The following is a 19115-nucleotide window of genomic DNA, read 5'->3' on the forward strand; positions in this document are numbered from 1 at the left end:
ATTGTAATGCTATAAATCTCTCAAGAATGTCAAATTAGAAGAAAACATCTAGCACAGAAAAAAAATTGGAATTACCTTTTATAATCCGTAAGGTAGAAAGGGACCATGAGGAATAATACAGATTCTTTGTACATGTGTTTTCTTTCAGCATTATCCTTCGATCCACATCACAGCTTATGAAAATGACGAACGTGTACCTCTGAGAGGAGTTGTAAGCTATACTGAGAAACTCAAGGAAGCCATCGCAGAGCATGCTAAGGACACTGGCGAAGGTAAGAGATGGACTATTGCCTTCAATGTACTGCTCAGAATAGTACATTTATGCTGCACACCAAATCATCTGCCCCTGATTTTAGACAAACCATTGTTTTGCCCATGTTGATTACGCAGTTGAAGCAAATGTAATAACTATAACTGCCTTGCCCCTTTTCAAAGGATGTTATTAGAATAAGTTAGGCAAGGCACAAAGAAGAAGTAAATTGAGATATCAGACATAACGTGGAGGTATACTATCATGCAATCATTCATTCAGCAAAATTAATTGAGCCATTATTCTTGGGAACCTATAAAAAACAAATTCTGAAGTTTTTGCTCTGGAGCTTCAGTGCCCAAACTAGCTGCTTTAATTTTCTCTAGATCTTTCAATTTTATTAGACGAGAACTCTTACCTTCTTTCCTTACCAAGACATGCCAGTACCTTCTGAGCTCAGAGTGGGAAGAACCCACAGACAAGTTTTCAAACATTTGCCCCTGTGTTCAGTTCCATGTCTCATCCTCACCCATTGCTGTAGTTGGTGTTTCAGGTCACAAGGCTCACAGATTCTTTACGACCTATTGGCTTCCTCCTAGGTTACAGCCTTCTCTGTGTGTCCCTACAGTCTCTTCCATCCCACTTCCTCAGCCTCTTGTCCTCCTGCTTTTCCTATTTCAGAAATTTCTTTGCTGCTGCCTGCCCTCTCCCCTCTCTTTGTTGTTGGTGGTGGTTTATGCCTTTATCCTTCACTATTATTTTAATAGAATACTTGGAGGGAGAGGGGTGAAATGGGTGGGTCTCAATCGGCCCAAAACCTTCTAATCGTTTAATATGTTAACTCTTTCAGGCTATCAAGCCCCCAATATTATTTTAGATATTCAGCCTGGAGGCAATCATGTGATTGAGGATTCTCACAAAAAGGTATGTTATCAAGGCCCTCTAAGTTGATAAATCCCCAAGCAGTGATGTGTTATACTCAGCCTTTCAGTGGTCCCAGCAGGGTTCATGCCAGCTTCTTCACCAGCTGTCAGGTCTGTGGCTGAGACCCGACAGGGGAAGGAGGAATGCAGAGTCAATAAAAAGAAAAGTTTCTCTCTTGTACTTGATAAGTGAGTTCTCTTAGAGAAAGTAATTGAATCTTAATTGTTGGGAGCCTTCTGCCTCTGTCCCAAATAACAAATACCCTTGCCATAAATTGCTGGCTTCAGGGTTGGGTGAAAATGGATGGACAAGGAGAGACTTGAACACTGGAGTTTTACCACAAAGGCCTTCTCTCTAATGTTTTTTCAATGTGTTTCTTTTAGATTACAGCCCAAATTAAATTCCTGTATGAGGAACTTGGACTCGACAGCACCAGTGTTTTTGAGAATCTCAAGAAATATCTAAAATTCTGAAATGCTACTTCAGTGGGAACTGGAAACACTGAAATATTTCATAGTCGTATTGCCAGCTGTGTTAAGAAAAGTGAGTTTTTTAAGTTGGTAAATAATTTTTTTATATTTGCTTCTCCATCCAAATTTTGTTTAGTATCCAGCTCACTTATACTGTTGTCTCCATTGATGCACATGCCCCTTAACCTAGGAAAGTAGTTTTCAAATCATGCTCTGTAGGACATAGAGAAGGGAGTGAGGGAAGGATTGGTGACAGCAGAAACTGCCCCCTTCCCCCATCAGAACAGCTTTGTTTTTATTTACTACAATTTTCTTTGAATGGTTTACAAACCAAGGTTTTGCCTCGTTGCTAGTGAACATTTTTAGATACTGTGGCAGTAAGTCATCATCCAGTTTCTGTACCTGCATTTTATGGAAGAAGATAACATTCTTAAAATTCATTAGATCTTTCTAATAATTGGGAGTCCTAAGGTGCTCAGTTCATCTCTAATTGATGCTATCTCAAAAAAGTTACAAGTTCCTGCAAGTGACAGTTTTCTTTAAACATTTTATTATTCTTGAAAAAACATTTGAGAACCTTTCCTAAAGCATTTACATTCAAGCTACAGAAATATCTAAGAATTAATGACTGTTCATAAAGTTTACCCGGCAGTCTGCAGTAATGTGAAGTTACTGCAAATGCTTAGAATAGAACAGAATGCCCACGTCTTCATCTCTTTCATAGAGGTGCCTAACACGAGTTGTACAGTATGTTGAGTGCACTGGAATAGCACGCCCGGTTGGAAACAAAACATCTGTCTCTGAAAGCTGTTTGGTGATGAAGGAGATTCTTCGATTTGTATTCAAGGATGAGTCCTTCTCCTTTGTCCAGTGTAATGGCATATGTATCAATTTCATGGCCTTTGTAGGCAGAATTGGTACTTAACTTTATCCTCACTCTTGTGGGAATATTTGAAATCATTTCCTTTAGATTTAGCTGTGATAATTCTCCAAAATTCAGAACCATGAGTAAGACTCTGTCTGTGCCGTCCAGCTCTCTTGTGTACACAACAGAGTGATTGTCACTCCTCAGGTAGCAAAACCAGCCCCTGCTGAGGAGCAGCTCGTTGGCATGAAGCAAACTTAATTCTTGATATAACTTCAGTGCTGATCTGGGCTGAGTCTTTTGGACCTAATTTTTTTAAAAAGAATATTAATAAATGTTTGATTCTAAGAGGTTTTTTTAAAAAAACATTTTTAGCATCAAATAAGGAATTAATTTCCCTAAAAAAAAAACTTGCTCCAATTTTGCCTCTTAAAGTAACTACCAAATTTTAAGTATTAATAAGTAGATAAGAATAGTTATATTTAACTACTAAATAGAGGCTGCAAATGCAGTTTCACCATATCTGGGAGTCGTTGCTGTGTGCACAGTTTTCCACTGCATCTTGGCCGAATTTGACTCCACTTTAGGAACCCCCCAAAAATGTTCATGTCTAAGTTAATGGATATTTAGCTTGCCCAAATAAAGTCTCTTGATGCTGTACTGTATTATAGAAAAGCAGCCACCATGGCCATGGACTCTGAGAACTGGTGAATTGGGGCTTTTCTGTTCTCTTGTAAAATAATGTGTAGGTTGGTGTAACTTCAGCAGGTATCTATTTCTTGCATAGCTAACTATGAACAGAAAATTACAAAAAGAATGCAAAAGCAAAATGCAGCCAACAGTGAATGTTAAAGATTGTACTTTTTTTAACCATAAAAGTGACATATGTTCATTAAATAGCAGCTACATAAAACATATAATCTAATACTGCTTTTTTTCCTTTAACATTTCAAGCATCTTCTGTTACTATATGAAATGTCCTGTTAATGGCAGAATAATACTCTATTGAATGGTTATACCATACTTAACCATTCCCTTTCATTTTGACATTTGAGTTTCTAATATGCTTCCCTCATATTTGGATTATTTACTTAGGATATAAATATCAGAAAGACAAACCCTATGTCAAAGAGTATGGATACTTGACACACAATGCCAAATTTGTCTTCATAAAAGCTGTTGCCAAATCAGTGAGATTCATTTCATTGTACTCCGGCCAGCCATGTTGACTTCAGTGGTAGTAGTGGTTGTTGGGGGGCAGGTGTCTGATGTGTGGTGTTTAATGACTATCTTAGTAAATGTCTGAAAAAATACTCTGTGTTTATCAGGTACAAAGGTATTTATGGTACATGTGTATGGTATATGACTTGTCATACTATTAACATTTTCTGTAGTCTTTAGATAATGCATGAAAAAGCATAGTTCAGTGCCACTCACAGAAGAAGTGCAAGTAAGTGTTAACTATTATTTTTGTCTACTTGGTTTACCACTTTCTAGAAGTATGTTGAAGTGTCTCTCTGTCATTGTGGATTTACCTGTTTCTCTATGGATTTCTCACAGTGCTTGTTTTATATAATTTGAACCTATTGTTAGATGCACAGATTTATGATTTGTAGTGGAGTGTTCTTCTATCAATTTTTCAAAATTGCCTTTGTCTCATAATGCTTTTCATATTGAATTCTATTTTGTCTGTTATTAAATATTTCCACACCTGCTTTTTGTAACTTATTTTTTTAAATAGAAAATGCATGCATAGAATATAAAATTCGGTTATAAGAAGAATAGATAAATAAAATAGTTTTCTTCAGCACCATCCCCTAGCTTCCCATTTTCTCTCCCAGGGGTGTTTATAAAATCTTTCATTTTATAAATTATATGAAATGATACACTCTGTGCCTATGCAAACATATGTAGACACATTTTCTTTCTTTACACAAATAGTGGCATGTTACCATTCTGTATTCTGTTTTTTTGAATTATTTAGTACATGTTAGAGATGGTCTCATATCAATGCACAGAGAATTCTATCCTTTTTAAAAGCTGCATGCTTGTCCACTGTACAAATTAACCATAATTGATTCTACTAGTTTTCTATTGATAAAATATATAAATCATTTCCACATTCTTCTGCTATTAAAAACAATGCTGCAGTAGAGATCCTTGAACATTTATCTTTTTCCTCATGTACAAGTATTCCTGGATACAAGATATCTGGGAATGAAATTATTAGATTAAGAGGTATATGCATTTTTTTTGTTTGTTTTGAAAGCTATAGTCAGGTGGCAAGGTTTCTTTTTGTCAGATTTTGTTACTGTTACCTAATCCAAGAGTTTTCTCTTTTAATAGGTGAATTTAATCTATTTATATTTGTAATTACCATATGCTTAGATATAATCCTATAGCCTTATTTGCTCTTTTTACTATCCTTTTTAGCTTTTTATTGGATCAGTTGGTTTTATTTTAGTAATTATTTTCCTTCTAATATCCTTGGAAAATTATGCATTTATATGTGTTCCTCTAATAGTTAACTTCAAAACTGTAATAACCATTTTAAAATATTTTTCTCAACATACAGAGCAATGTTATCCAGTAGAACTTCCTGCAGGGCTGCTGAAAGTTCTGTATCTGTGCTGTACAATATGGTGGTCACTGGCTGCGGAGCACTTGAAATGTTGCTAATGAGGCAGAAACTGAACTTTTAATTCTGGTTAATTTTAGTAGTCACAATGGTTAGTGACTACTGGACAGCTCAAGTCTAGAGTGAGTTACTCTGTGTCCATCACTTGTAAAGAAAAGTGCTTTAGCCTTTGCACATGTGCCTCCCCCCCGCCCCGTACACACACACAGCCTCCCTGCCACCACTTCCCATATAGAAATAAATCATTACAATTTGTACTCCAGGAAAATCAAATCAAAAATTATTCATTCTTAAATTTTGTTGGTTCCTTTTGTCACTGTGTTTTATGTATCATGTCTTCCTTTTAGATTCCTTTTTGGTTTTGTTGGAATCTCTTTCAGAAACTGGCTACACATGGTAAAATTTGGGTCCATTTCTGTTTTGCTCTTGAATGCTAGTTTGAACGGATATAGGAATCCAGGTTTAGAATCAAGTATCCAATACAACTTTGATGGGGAAGTTCTAACGTTTTCTAGTATCCATTTGGGAAGCCTGATGCCAGTCCAATTTTCAGTCCTTTTCTCGGCAGTCTGTTTTTGACTCTGGTTTCTTTCTGCATGTTTTTAAGGGTTTTCTCTTTATTCTTGCCATTCTAAAAGAAGATGAAGTCTTCCATTATCTCTGGGTTGCTTTCTTTATTTCCTTGATTATATGTTTTCCCCCAGTCTCTGGTCTCTTCTAGAACTTCTAGGTTTATCCTCCACATACGATAAATTTTCTCTTTATGCTGTTAACTACTTTGCTTTTTTACAGTACACTCTGAGATAAATCCTTGCATCAGTTTTCCAGCACACTAATTAGAACCTATGTCTAGTTCATTTATTTTGAAAATTTCTAAGATACTTAATCACTTCCTTTAAAAGAGAGTCAAGGGGCCACATAAAACAACAGTCTGTCAGGGAGGAGGCAGTTTTACTAATAGTGAAGTCTTACGTTTGTTATATTTGCTTTGCTTTCTTACAGTGTTTTGTTAGGAATGGTCTCGCTCTCTCCTGGTCTTAATTTTTCTCAAATGTAGTGTGATTCATTTTGCATTTGGTACTCCTTGTTTATCTGTCTTTGGCTGCCTGCCTCTAGTAACTGTGAGAAGCCAAGTTGGAGGTAGGTTTGGTTTGTCTTTGGGGTGTAGGATTCTTTTCTTAATGGTGATAAGCTACCTAGGGTCCTGCCCTCCTCTTCTGGCCTCTGAACTGAGAAGTACAAGCTCTTGTTCTGAGAGCTTGAGTTAAGTTTTCTCCTTTTCTTTCTTCTGCTGTGCTTGTAGAATTTTAACACCGTTTCGAGCTTTTCTCTCCTCATTTAGCACGAGCATGATCACCAAACAGGCCCTAGGTTTTCCCCTCGGGCAGGTGCTGCGGCAGCCAGTCGCGGCAGCTGAGGGACATTCCTGCGGGGCTCTCATCTGTGCTGTTAGTGCCATTTTCTCCTGTGTGCTGCAGACTGCTCTCTAGGCAACCTTATTTTTCTGTCTTCTGGAAATTACTTAAATTCTCACCTGATTCTAGGCTGTTACAGGTGTATTTTATTAAAATAGCATTGCTGAGACTTTTGATGATTTGATTTAGCATCCCTCCAAGAATTACTGTGGGTCTTTCTAAAGACTTGACTAATCTGACAGAAATTTTTTTTTTTTATTTTAGTTTGCATTTGCATTTTTCCGTCTTTGCTGGTGTACATTTTTATGTAGGATTTCTTACCTATTGGATTCAAATTGGCCTATGGGAATATTTTGGACATTTGGACATAAATGAAAATCAGTAAGTGCACTTAATCCAAAACACAGTTTTTGTGTTTCAAGGAACTACAAATATATAAAACAAAGCTATCCCTGGGGTGCCTGAAGTAGGGAGTTGTGGGAACAGGAGGGTTAGCTTGAATTTCTGTATCAGAATAATCTGCGGAGCATCTAGTAGATGGGGCTAAAACTTTTAAGTATCCTCATGTAATGCCAATAGTTTATCTTCCCCTTAAGTAGTTTAGATTGTGTTTTCCACACCTGAAACTCACTTGAATCCATTTCACATTTTTCTGGTGTAAGGAAATGTATTTAACACTTTGGTGGAATTAGTGTGTTCCTGTTTAGGAAATTTGTTAAGCCGAATTCGGCAAACCTGATCACCATGAGAACAGAAAATACTATAAGCAAAAGCTGAACGGTGCGCTTTTCCAGAACAGCTACTTTTGGGGATTATTCATGTCATCAGTAGGTAAGCAGCCTTGCTCTCAAGTCCACATTACCCTAGATTGATTGATTATACCAGCTCTTCCGTACTTGTTTGTATTTTCACAAAAACATGACTTGCAAACTCCTTAAAAATGAAAACTACAAGAGACATCTATGTGACTGATTTAAAGAGCATAAGTTAAGGTTTTAGGCAACTCAGGGTGAGTATATATTGTCAGCAGCGGAAGCTCATTTCTGTTCCTGTAGCAGCACGAAATGTTCATTGATACTTACGTCTACATTCACGGTATGGTAGTCTGAACTGGTGGGTAACCAGGTGTGACTACCTTCAGAAAAACCAGCATTTGAGCTGTTGTCCCACTGCATTGGTGACTTTGAGAGAAGCGTATCCTGTGTCAAAAGGCCATAAAGAAAAAACAGTGATCTGGTTATTAAAAGAAATGTAGGGGAGTAGGGTATAGCTCAGTGGTAGAGTACCTGCCTAGCATGCAGGAGGTTCTGGATTCAATCCCCAATACCTCCATTTAAAAAAAAAAAGCACCTAATTACCTCCCCACACCAAAAAAAAGAAAAGAAAAGAAATGTAATTTGGCCGTGACTGACTGCATAATTATTTAATTCCCTGTATTTCTCAGCTAGTACTCATTCATAATGCAAAGGCCTTAACACTCAGTACATAAACCAGTTTTACACTTTCAATAGGAAAATAGTTCATGACATCTTGAGTGTGAATAAGCTGTACTAACTAAACATTGATACATGCTTGGAATCTTTCCTGCTTTTCCCTAAAAATGAGTAACATAGGATTTCAAAATGTGCCACTTAAAAACTCATCATACTGTGATAGTGGTGATGGTGAATTCAAGGATGCAGGCATGTATACTGAGTCTAGATTCTGTCCTCTTACCCAGACTGGTTATTGCATGAGTGCTCACACAAATTCAGGAGCTATAGAAAAGGTTTCACTTCGGCCAAATATTAAGGAAATTGGATCTCATACAATTGAAAGCTAGCCATACAAACTACAGGTTTAAGATCTCATTCTTCTGCCCAGGAGCACAGTTGGTGATCTGTAGCTTCAAACAAAAAATTTAAACCTCTCAGGCCTAACCCTGTACATTACATTTGTTAAATAAAAGGAAGAATTTTGTGCTGTGGTCAGACAAGATCTAGCAATACAGACAAGCACTACAAGAAATGTTCCTAACTCTGTGTTCCAGGTAGACAGGAATGAATAATATTCCAAACTCAAAACATGGCTTTTCAAATTTTAGTGTACCTAAGAATTAGTTGGAAAACGTGTTTAAAATGCAGTTGTGTGGCTCAGGAAACTGCATTTTTAACAAGCTCCCCAATCAAAAAAGCTGGAAATTCTCAATATCAAACAGTAATAAATAAAAGCTAGCACTCATGATTTTCAGCAGTAGACTAGAAATAGTAAATTCTCTGATTTGGCAAAAAATGAGGATTTGATATGGTGTGTGGTTAAGTTATATTAACTTACAGCATCGTAGGTTTCATTGAGATTTGTGGCTAAAATATTTCTCATTCCTATTTCTTCTCCGTAGTAAGTTATGGGAGTTCCAGGCAGAGTGAAAATGAGCATGTTCATGATGTTGACGTATTTCTCTCCCAGACGAGAAGTCAGCCGGGCATTGTCTGGTCCACCAGTCTGAAAGGCAGGTCCTTTTTTTAAAAACATAACTCTATACATAGTTTTCTGGAAGGTTTGCCCCATTTCACAAGAAGTTCACCAGGCAGAGAAACATGGTTAGCCATGGGTACCTTGGACTCAGCGAGCCTGAACTTCAGTCCTAACCATGCTCTTTGCTTTATAATTGACCAATTGACTGTCTTGGCTATTATACTGAAGAAAATGGTGGTAACAGTTTACTTCACAATGACATTGCAAATAGGACGAAATTTATGAGGGTGCATATTAATATTTTCACACATTTGGATAAAGACTCTTGACAGGAAAGAAAGCAAAAGTGTTTCACCCAAGAAGGAAACAGGTAGAGGGGAAGGGGTGGGAGAAATACTTCTAATGTGTCCCTTTGTGTGTGTGTGTGTGTGTGTGTGTGACTTTTCAAAACAAATTTTAAGTTAAAAGATAAATCACTTGTAAAAATACATTTAGAGTCCAAGAAGAAATTTTGTAAAGGGTTTTCTATTTTTAAGTACAGTTCTCTGTTAAATGTTCTAATTATGTATTTTGACATCTAGTCCTTAGTTAAGAGTTTATTTAAATCCCCTGACAGACCTTCCCATGTTCCCCAGCTGTTTAACGGACTGGCACACCCATGGTTTAGTCTGCTTACCCCTCCACTGCAGAGCTGCCAGGTGTTACCTCCGTTTTACAAATGACGAAACAAGCGCAGTTTATTCAGGTCAAGGTTATGAGGCAGAACTAGCCTTTGAACTTGAGTCTGAGAATAGGAACTCGGTTGTTAGAATTCAGGGAAAGGGAGGTTGTTTTTATTTTCCCTTAAATCTATCTTTACAATTAATATCTTTACAATATCTTTACAATTATCTTTTTACAGACCATTGCAAAGTATTTTTCTATTTTCATGGCCAGAAAATTAGGTCAAACTTTGCCACTGTTTAGTATTTTCATTATCTCAAAAGCATCTGACAAGAAACCCTTCTGGACCTAGAGCACTTTGCTCTTTCAGAACTGAAATCAAGATCACCAGTGGACAGAGATCAGGGCCCTTCATAGTCTTGAGAGAGGTCCAGTCACCTGTGACACGTTCAGTGTATTAAATATATGGGGGGAAAAGTGCTTAAAAGTGTATTATAAAGTTTGTGATATAGGGGTTACTTCCGGAATGGGTGGAGTAAGCACCTCCAAAAGTGTCTTCCACAAAAGCAAGGAGAACACTGGCAAAAACCAAAAATCCACTTTAAAACTCTGGGAATTGAAGGTTTACAACCATCCAGGAGTAGTTAAGAAAAAACAGCTGCATCTTGTAAGGACAGCAAGCTTTGTGTCATTTTAAGTGGCCCTAATCTTATGCTTCTCCCCCTCAGATCCTTTTACAGTAGGTGTAAAAACCAGCAGCCTAGAAGCCACTGGAGGACGAACAGGTTTAGAGTTCACCAAGCGCTCCATCTCTAGAGAACTCACATTTGACCTCTCTAGCAGCTTACTTTGGGTTGGATTTTTCTATCTGATCTGACTCAGAGCTGACTGAGTAGCTAGTCCTGTCCCCAAGGCATTTGCCAAAAATCAGCAGTAATTGATTATCATCACACCTGCCTAAAGTGGGATTACCAACGGGCTGAACAGATTGACCAAGAAGTTTACAAGCTAGGGAATGAGATGACCTTAAAGGACTTTGAAAGACTCATACATCCCTGGAATTTAGAAGCCTACACACACATGCAGGGCTGTGCAGGTGCCCGGAGAAGGCTCTGCCCTCTCACCTCTGGCTAACCCTGAAGCTCTGTGCAAGCAGAAAGTGAAGGCTCAGAGTCGTACGCTGCCTGCCAGAGTGCTGAAAGCATGCCCCCTACACACAGCCCCTCAGCAAAGGCTGGAACACCTAACTGGTTCAAGGCATTTAAGGAATCTTTCTAGCCATTATGCTGACCAAGCAGAAACATCAGTGGCCACACACAACAAATAACACAGATTTAATAGAATTAATCCAAGAAAGTCACTAAAGAGACAAGCAGAAACAACCACCACTGGAGAGGGGAGAATGTGATTTCCAGAATGTCTACACTTACTATTTTAAAGCACCCAGTGTTAAACAAAAAAGAATACAAGACATTCAAAGAAACGGGAAAGTATGGCCCATGCAGAGGGGGAGAGCAAGGGAACGGAAGCCCAAACACTGGACTGAGTGGACGACTTTAAGTCAGCTGTACACGTGTGTTCACAAACCTAAACGAAATCTACAGAATTCTTTAAAAAATATGAGAATAACCAACATCTTATCTAGTAGATACTATCTATAAAGAGAAATTATAAAAGCCAAATAGAAATTTCAGAGTTGAAAACTACAAAAACTAAAATGAAAAAGTCACGAGAGGGGCCTAACAGATGTGAACTGGTGAGGAAGTGGCCAATAAGGCAGATGAGTTGAGATTATCTTCTGAGAACCAGAAGGAAAAGAATGACAGGAACTGGTCAGGAGCTGGGACGGCTCAACACACAATCACAGAATAAGGGAAGAGTGAAGGTCACTTACGGACAGGTGTACCCCTTGTTTCAGAGGTGACTTTTTCCGCAAGCATAAGCTGGGCATAAGGACTTACCATCCAGTTAGGCCACTTTCCTTCTGGCATGTTTTCCATCCAGGATGTGATAACCTCAAACACTCTGTTCCCAGAAGGGGTGTCTAGCTTACTGAGGTAACTGTTCAAGGGAAAGTTGGCTTCCTGGATAAAAGGCAACCCGTAGTACATCATGGTCTTGGCAATGCTCTCTCCATGGGCTTCCGTCCCCAGGAACCTGTAAGAATCGGCAGGTGTAGCACCTTCAGGGTCTGTCAGGAGAATGGGAGAGCGCTCTGCAGCTGCTCACATCCAACAGACAGAATGTCGGGGGTAAGTGCACACTATGACCGTATCAGGCTAGGGCTCACTGGGCGTGCACTCAAGCCGGATGACCGAGAAATGGCACGCTGGGTCACTTGGCAATTTCTCATCATAATAGACCCAAACACTAGCCTAATACCAGGCACTGCTGTCTAAAAGTTAAGAAACACATTTATTTGGATCTCAGTCAATACTGTCCTTTTCTTTCTAAAACTGATTGAAACTCATTAACTTCCAGGAAGACATTCTTTAGCAATTCTCATCACTCCATCTAGACCGTACAGTATATGTCTGTATATAAGGTAAGGGGGGAGGTTCCCCAAAAACTTCCCCTTGTAGTGAAATCCCTGTAAAGTCTCATTTTATTACTGGAGTGTACTCTCGATTGTTGAAAACAACTCTTTGAGGAAGACACATTTGCCTGAAATGACCCACATCAATGCTAGCTTTAGCTGTTTGAGGTGTTATGTTAATGGATAAGTACATAGTATCTGGAGCTCAGGTGTTTCAGTTCCATCCTGTCTCTGCCATTATTATCTGACCATTACCTACATGGTCAAAGTGTCAGTTTTCTCGTCTGTAAAATGGGCACAATGATACAAGGACCCACTTTAAGGAGAAGAAATTTCTTTAAATCCTTTTCTGTTGATTCTGTTGGGTGATCTATATAAACATGGTAAGAATTAAGTTGACTGAGTGTTTATTATGTGCCAGGCACTTCTTTAAGTGCTTCACAGACATTATCTCATGTAATCTCACGATAGTCTTATAGGGGTAGCCCTATCACCTTTTCTTAACATTTTTCTTGGGGTAGGGGAGGTACTTAGGTTTATTTATTTTTTAAGTGGAACTACGGGGAATTAAACCCAGGACCTCGTGAGTGCTAAGCACACACTTTACCACTGAACTATACCCTCCCCTCATCACCTTTTAATTTATGAGAAAGCTGAGACTTAGGTTAACTAACCAGTCCAAGGTCACAGGAATCCACCTTAAGCTCATCTGATACCAAAGATGCTCCTCACTATCATGCTGTACTGACAGTTTAGTTGGAACATTTGGATTCATACTATACAAAGACACTAACAGGTCAAATAATGATAAAAATAATAGCTAATGGCTAACATTTAAATAATGTATTAATTAATCTTTTAATTAATTTTCAAAAAATTCCTGTGAATAAGTACTGTAATTAGCATCATTTTATAAAAGAGGAAACTGAAAATCAGGAAAATTAAGCAACATGAGATTATCCCAAGCCTGGCATAACTGAGTTACCATACATTATAATTACGCCAGTTTGTTAAATTATAATTTGAACCTCTTGAGAATGCCTGCTTATGAGGAATAAACTGCAGATCACACGCTGCGCCTGTCAAGAATAGAAGTGTGACCTGTGGTTACCTGTATCTCCCAGGCTCCCTGCTATACTGGTCCATTGTCTGCCGAAAGCTGCGGATAAGGTCGTGCATCCCCACTTGTGTGGTGGTGAAGTCATGGTACAGCTCTGAGTAGTGTGTGACCATGTCCTGTGAAAATAGGACAGCCCGGTTACCATCATGTCACATGTCAAATGCCCAACAACCAGCCTTATGTGAGTATGGACTGTCTCTTCAAAGGGCCAAAGGCTTCAAGCTGAAACACACGTGCTCAAAGATGGTCCGAGGACTTTCACTGCCTAAGGGATTTTGTGGATGGAGAAGAACATTCAGAACTATTAGCATTTCATTTGTTGCTTAAATTACTAACTATAAATCTAGTAAACAAGTTAAATTTTATCAAACATCTAAACATTGATTACAGGTGTCTTTAATAAAATCCTCCCCTTACACATTTTATTGTCCCAAATGCTCCAAGAATTTCTAAAGGCAAACAAAATAAATAATGTTAATGATTATAGAGTGCATTATTACACTTGTACTTGATCGGCTCACAGATTATTAACATCATGCATTTAAATTTGATTCTTTACCACTTATATCCTTTATTCTTAACTGTTATACTTTCCCGGGTTTCAGTAATTTTTCTTCTAGAATTCAAAATAAAAGATTATGTCTAATACAAGCTCAGGCTGTAAGTCCTGGGTTAGGACATGGACAGACTAGGCAGTCCATGTGTTGCCATCCATTCAGGGGAACCCCTTTTTTATAAGTGATTTTCCCTTGCTAGATCAAGTGAAGTTTTTTGAAATCTTAGATGTCGTTGTGAAATTACATGCTCTTTATGTTTTTCTTAGGTAGCACACAAAACCCATTCTTCTGATCATTTGCCATGACTGGAAACGTATGTCTATCTCATGATATCTCATTATAATTAGTAAGGTTATTTTGAGACTTCTCCAAGGATCAATGCTTCTCTTGGGCACAACTGGCTAATACATGACCTTTTTCCCCCTTCATTTTTCCTTTCTACTGAAGTCGTGTGCAAAGAAAAAAAATGGCTTAATCATAAGCTTTGGTTCATAACATGGCCTCACAATTAGCCTATGCATGGCCAGCCTCCCTTTATTACTCAGAAAAAACTATCAAGTTGATAATAAACTTGATAACCATGTGAATTTCATTTTACTTACTTTCTAGAAAGGGCATCAGGCTATATATAATAATTTTAGATTTTTTTTGCTATAAATTACATCACTAAGATTGACCAATATAGCTGTGTGTCACTATAACTCATTATTGTTTTTTTAAATTTTGGGTGGGACGGAATTAGGTTATTTATTTATTTATTTTACTGGAGGTACTGGGGATTGAACCCAGGGCCTTGTGCATACTAAGCATGCACTCTACCACTGAGCTATACCCTCCCCCCAATTCATTTATTTTGACACTCCATGGCATAAATATACAAATCCTTTATTTCAGGATATATTTGAGGACTACTGTCTACTTGGCCACTGAAAACAGAGCCACTGTAGAATAGTGGTCAGCAAGAGGGATGGGGGTGGCATGTGCTTACTACCTGTCACTGGGGAAGGCTGAGTACCCTGGATGTGGAAGCACAAAGAGCCTGGATTCTGCCAGCAGAAGAGATCGGCCCTTGGCGGAGTCCACACTGTCCATGCCCCTCAGAACCCTTGTCACCGAAGAACTCCTCAAGGGATCTCTCCAGAGGAAACCAGTGGAAGGAAGCATGCATTTGAAACTCCTCTGTATTTCCTAGAGAAAATGATGCAAAGCTCTTCTCATAGGCAGGACAGAACTCACCTCTGGTAAGAGGTGTCTCAGGCCAAAAAGGAAAACATGCGACATTTTTGGAAGAGAAAGAGTATATATAATATATATATATATAATATATGTAAACATATGTTTAAGTATACTTTTAAAAAACGTGTGTGTGTGTATATATATATGTTTAAAACAAAACTTTACCGGAGTTTGGGTCTTATTCACTTGGGCCTCGTCTCTCAGATGTTTTGCTTCTAGAAGAAATTGAACAGCATCGAAACTAAAGCCATCCACACCCTTTGAGAGCCAGAACTGTATAATTTCCTAAACATAAAGAAGCAAAATGCTTAGTTACATTAACTACACATTGTTTTCATAAGGTTTAATAGAGGTTTTGTCTGTTAATGACTTTCCATCATAGGTCACCTCCACATACAAAACAAGCACAGCCCTCAGTAGCATATTGTGACCTATGGAGCACAGCAGGGTCTGAACATGATGAACTTTGAATAAGTGCAATTACGCGCTCCCATTCTTCCCTCATATTTGAATTCAGAAAATGTTACACTGGTAATTGATGCTATGAGCATGCTCCGAAAGTTTAAAGAATCCACTTAAAATGAAAGCATGAAACCACAATGAAAGATAGGACTCGGGAGAAACTGGGAACATAGCTCTTCTCCTCCATGCCTAGTTCCTTAAAGGTCACTCCAAAGTGAGAGAAAATAACCAACTAAGCACCCAGTCATGAAGGGCTCTCCCACCAGACGGGGAGAGTCTTGAGGGAAAGACTGCACCTTTCATTTCTGCTTCCCTTGTCACCGACACAGCACCCTCTACTTAGGGAACCAGTCGTGGAATGAAAGAATGAGGTATCAAGCCTGAATGAGTCAAACGTGGTGTGATGCTGCTGGGACTGAAAAAGGACAGAACGACCCCTGGCTGCGAGGCATCTACAGAGTTGCTGGGGACTCATGAGACATGAGAAGTTTACCTAATGCAAGGCAGGATGCTATTCAACATCACAAGAGGAGATTTCTCCATCTGAGGGCTGCTAGAGCTCCAAGGTCAACTTTAACAGGGGTGGGCTCCACCAGTCAAGGAAAAGCTAGAGCTTGAACTTGGCCAGTAGGATTTCGTCAGGGAGTGAGATCTGGAAGAACGTTCTGGGCTGGTGGTGGGACAGCATGAGCCAAGCCTGGAGGCAGAGACTGACTTGACCTGTATCGGGGCGGTTAGGAGGACCAGGGGACCTTGAAAAGCGGAGGGCACAGGTCTCAGCTCCCCTCCCCACCCCCAGGCAACCCCTCCCAGCTGGGTCTACTCCTGCACCCACCGAGAGCTTCCCTTCTGCAAAGGGCCAGTGGCCCTCCCACCTCTCCCTTCAGCTCAATCCTTGCTGAAAGGAAGATTTTACAGGAATGTGTGTATATCACATTAGAGTAGAACCTCCTGTTATTTAAAGTACTAGGGTGAAGTCGCCGATTTCATCTAGTGGGGGGAACAGAGCTATAGATCCCAAAGGAGCACTGTCCCCTAAATCACTTGTTTGATTTTAAGTGTGTTTTTTCAGAAACAGATTCACAGACTTAGAAAACAAACTTACGGTTACCCCGGGGCATAGGGGGTGGGAAAGGATGAATTCGGAGTTTGAGATTTGCAGATACTATCATATAGAAAATAAACAAGTTTCTTCTGTACAGCACAGGGAACTATATTCAATATCTTGTAGTAACTTATAATGAAAAAGAATATGAAAAGAAATACATGTATGTATATGTATGACTAAAACATTATGCTGTATACTAGAAATCGACACAACACTGTAAACTGACTATACTTCAATTAAAAAAAAAACAAAGAATGAAGTGTGTTTCTTGTATCTACATGTGGATATGGGGTCTCTGGAGTGCTGCAGTTCAAGGGTCCAAAGGTCTCTCTGTGCAGAATACAGGCTTAATACTGCTGTTGTCAATTCCCTTCAAGGTGAGATTTTAAATGGCAAAGCTTGAATAAATTTTTCAAATCTAAGAGCAGGCTCTGCTGCTGACAACGCTTGTCATGGACACAGATGACCTGAATAATCTTAACCTGGCTCTACCCAGTGGAATTTTTATTTGGGGCAGAAAGCCCACAGATTTATTCTTACTAGCATCTTTACTCCTTATCAAATTGATTTATACAATAAGTATTGGGAATCTATATACAAAACAGAAACAGACTTACAGACATAGGAAACAAACCAAAGGGGAAAGGGAGGGAGGAGGAGCTTGGGGTTAACAGATACAAACTACTATACATAAAATAGATAAGAAACAAGGATTCACTACACAGCACAGGGAACTATACTCAACATCTTGTAATAAACCTCTCATGGAAAATAATCTGAAAAAAAAAATATATATATATATAAAACTGAATCATTCTGCTGTACACCTGAAACTAACACAATATTGTAAATCAACTATATTTCAATTAAGAAAAAAAAGTATTTGAATTCTAACTGCGACTAGGCACTTAGCTAAGCCCTGGAATTACAACCGTGAGCAAAATATGATACAACGTAGACACAGTCCTAGGTCTCATGGATTTTTTAGAATCCCCAACTAGACAAACAGTAAGGCAAAAATGTTTAAACCACAGGTGTGATCAAGCTTTAAAGGAGAGGAACATGGTAATACAAGCCTGCGAAAGAGCAGGATCTGCCTGGGAGATCAGCACAGCGGGAGGGCAGGAAGTGAAGGCAGCTGGTTAGAGATTCGGCCAGAGAAGACACCAGATAGGAAGGCACCTTATCTGTAGAAAAGGATCTGTATGGAGACTTTCCTCATCTGTGGTCGTGGGCTCCAAGCGCCCACTTAGCATGAAGCTAACCAAGCTTACGTTTCAGGACCCTTCACTGTGTGAGCCCCTTTCAACCCACATTCTTTTCTCCTTCTAAACAAACACTCATTTTTTTTCTGTGCCTAATTTTATACTCTCTTTATTTTCAGAAGGCCCCATATTTTACAAGCTTCAGATCACACACAACCCGGGTCCACCCCCAGGTGGCGCTGTTCTTTACCAGCAGGAACTTTGGAAGAGGATCGGGGTGGGGCTGGGGCACAGATAACCATAATGGATCCAGGCAGCCTCTGACAAAAACGTGGAGAAACATTAAACACCATGCCGTTTGTAAACAGTAAGCTTTTGAGCACTGATTTCCTAGAATAAAGCTACTTATTTTCTTCATGGAGTCCTCATTCATGCTGGGGATCTCAGCATTGCTAATCACTGACCCAACTTTAAAGAATGAGAAATGGGCACCCCAGCACAGACATATGGCCTGGCAGGGATTTTCACTGCAGTCCAGTGAGAGGTGTTATCATTGTCTGATGAGACAAAACAGCAAAACCTGGATGCTTGTTTATGAGGGTAAAATTTCAAATGCTGAGGTTTTTCACCCAGATAATCTAAAATTTGATCTCGAAAAATATTTGCTTCGTGCTACTTATTCTCAACCAGGTGAAAAAAGAGAGCTCCAGATTTTAATCATTAACCCTCTCTTCATGCCAATTAAGCTCCCCCAGGGTGCCGGACACGGAAATGGGCACACAGCCTGATTCCTCCTGGTCTGGGTGACACATGCGGGGACCATGGGACTCTGAGGACAGTACACCATGTCCCCGATTCCCATCCAACTCCCACAACATCACACAGTCCTGATTCTTCCACTGGCACATTTTCATTCTTTTCTCCCTAAACAACTCGCTGCTCTGAGTAGAAAAGGGAGTCAGTTGGACATTACTGACACCCATATTCTCAAAACCCTGAGGCAAACCCTTCCTTTTGAGATGACTGAAGTTACTGGGTCCATTTACCTAAAAAGCCAGGCTTGAGACAGAGAAAAGCTCTGCTCTTACACGTGATGATATATAAGACACCCTCTTGAGAATGACATAAATCCCAGGTCTCCAACTCAAGAAGGAATGAAACAGCATAGAAGGTTTCAAAAATACAGACAGAAAACTGCATCCTCTGCTTAGG

At 39.2% G+C, this 19115-nt stretch overlaps 2 protein-coding genes and 1 long non-coding RNA gene across 6 annotated transcripts in view; 2 read left to right on the plus strand and 1 right to left on the minus strand.

Annotated features, from left to right (window-relative positions):
* PREPL (prolyl endopeptidase like) overlaps positions 1-4224 on the plus strand; it is a 34715-nt gene extending 30491 nt beyond the window's left edge. For all 4 annotated transcript variants that reach the window (XM_006211442.4, XM_015245457.3, XM_072937785.1 and 1 more), the window contains 3 exons: positions 149-272; positions 1101-1174; positions 1558-4224. In XM_006211442.4, coding sequence (XP_006211504.1) covers positions 149-272; positions 1101-1174; positions 1558-1647 — 288 coding nt within the window. In that variant the 3' untranslated portion in view covers positions 1648-4224. The remainder of the gene's footprint in view (positions 1-148; positions 273-1100; positions 1175-1557) is intronic.
* SLC3A1 (solute carrier family 3 member 1) overlaps positions 2183-19115 on the minus strand; it is a 37739-nt gene continuing 20806 nt past the window's right edge. The window contains exons 6-11 of the mRNA XM_015245459.3: positions 15294-15413; positions 13327-13451; positions 11641-11836; positions 8876-9043; positions 7645-7761; positions 2183-2815 (exon numbers count right to left, since the gene is read on the minus strand). Of these exons, the coding sequence (XP_015100945.1) occupies positions 2375-2815; positions 7645-7761; positions 8876-9043; positions 11641-11836; positions 13327-13451; positions 15294-15413 (1167 nt within the window). The 3' untranslated portion in view covers positions 2183-2374. The remainder of the gene's footprint in view (positions 2816-7644; positions 7762-8875; positions 9044-11640; positions 11837-13326; positions 13452-15293; positions 15414-19115) is intronic.
* Positions 4813-13448, plus strand: LOC140685708 (uncharacterized). Its single transcript, XR_012059062.1, has 3 exons — positions 4813-7393; positions 8940-9050; positions 13340-13448. It is a non-coding gene; the product is annotated as an uncharacterized lncRNA (long non-coding RNA).

Source organism: Vicugna pacos, chromosome 15 (genome assembly GCF_048564905.1).
Source record: "Vicugna pacos chromosome 15, VicPac4, whole genome shotgun sequence".
Taxonomy (NCBI): Eukaryota; Metazoa; Chordata; class Mammalia; order Artiodactyla; family Camelidae; genus Vicugna; species Vicugna pacos.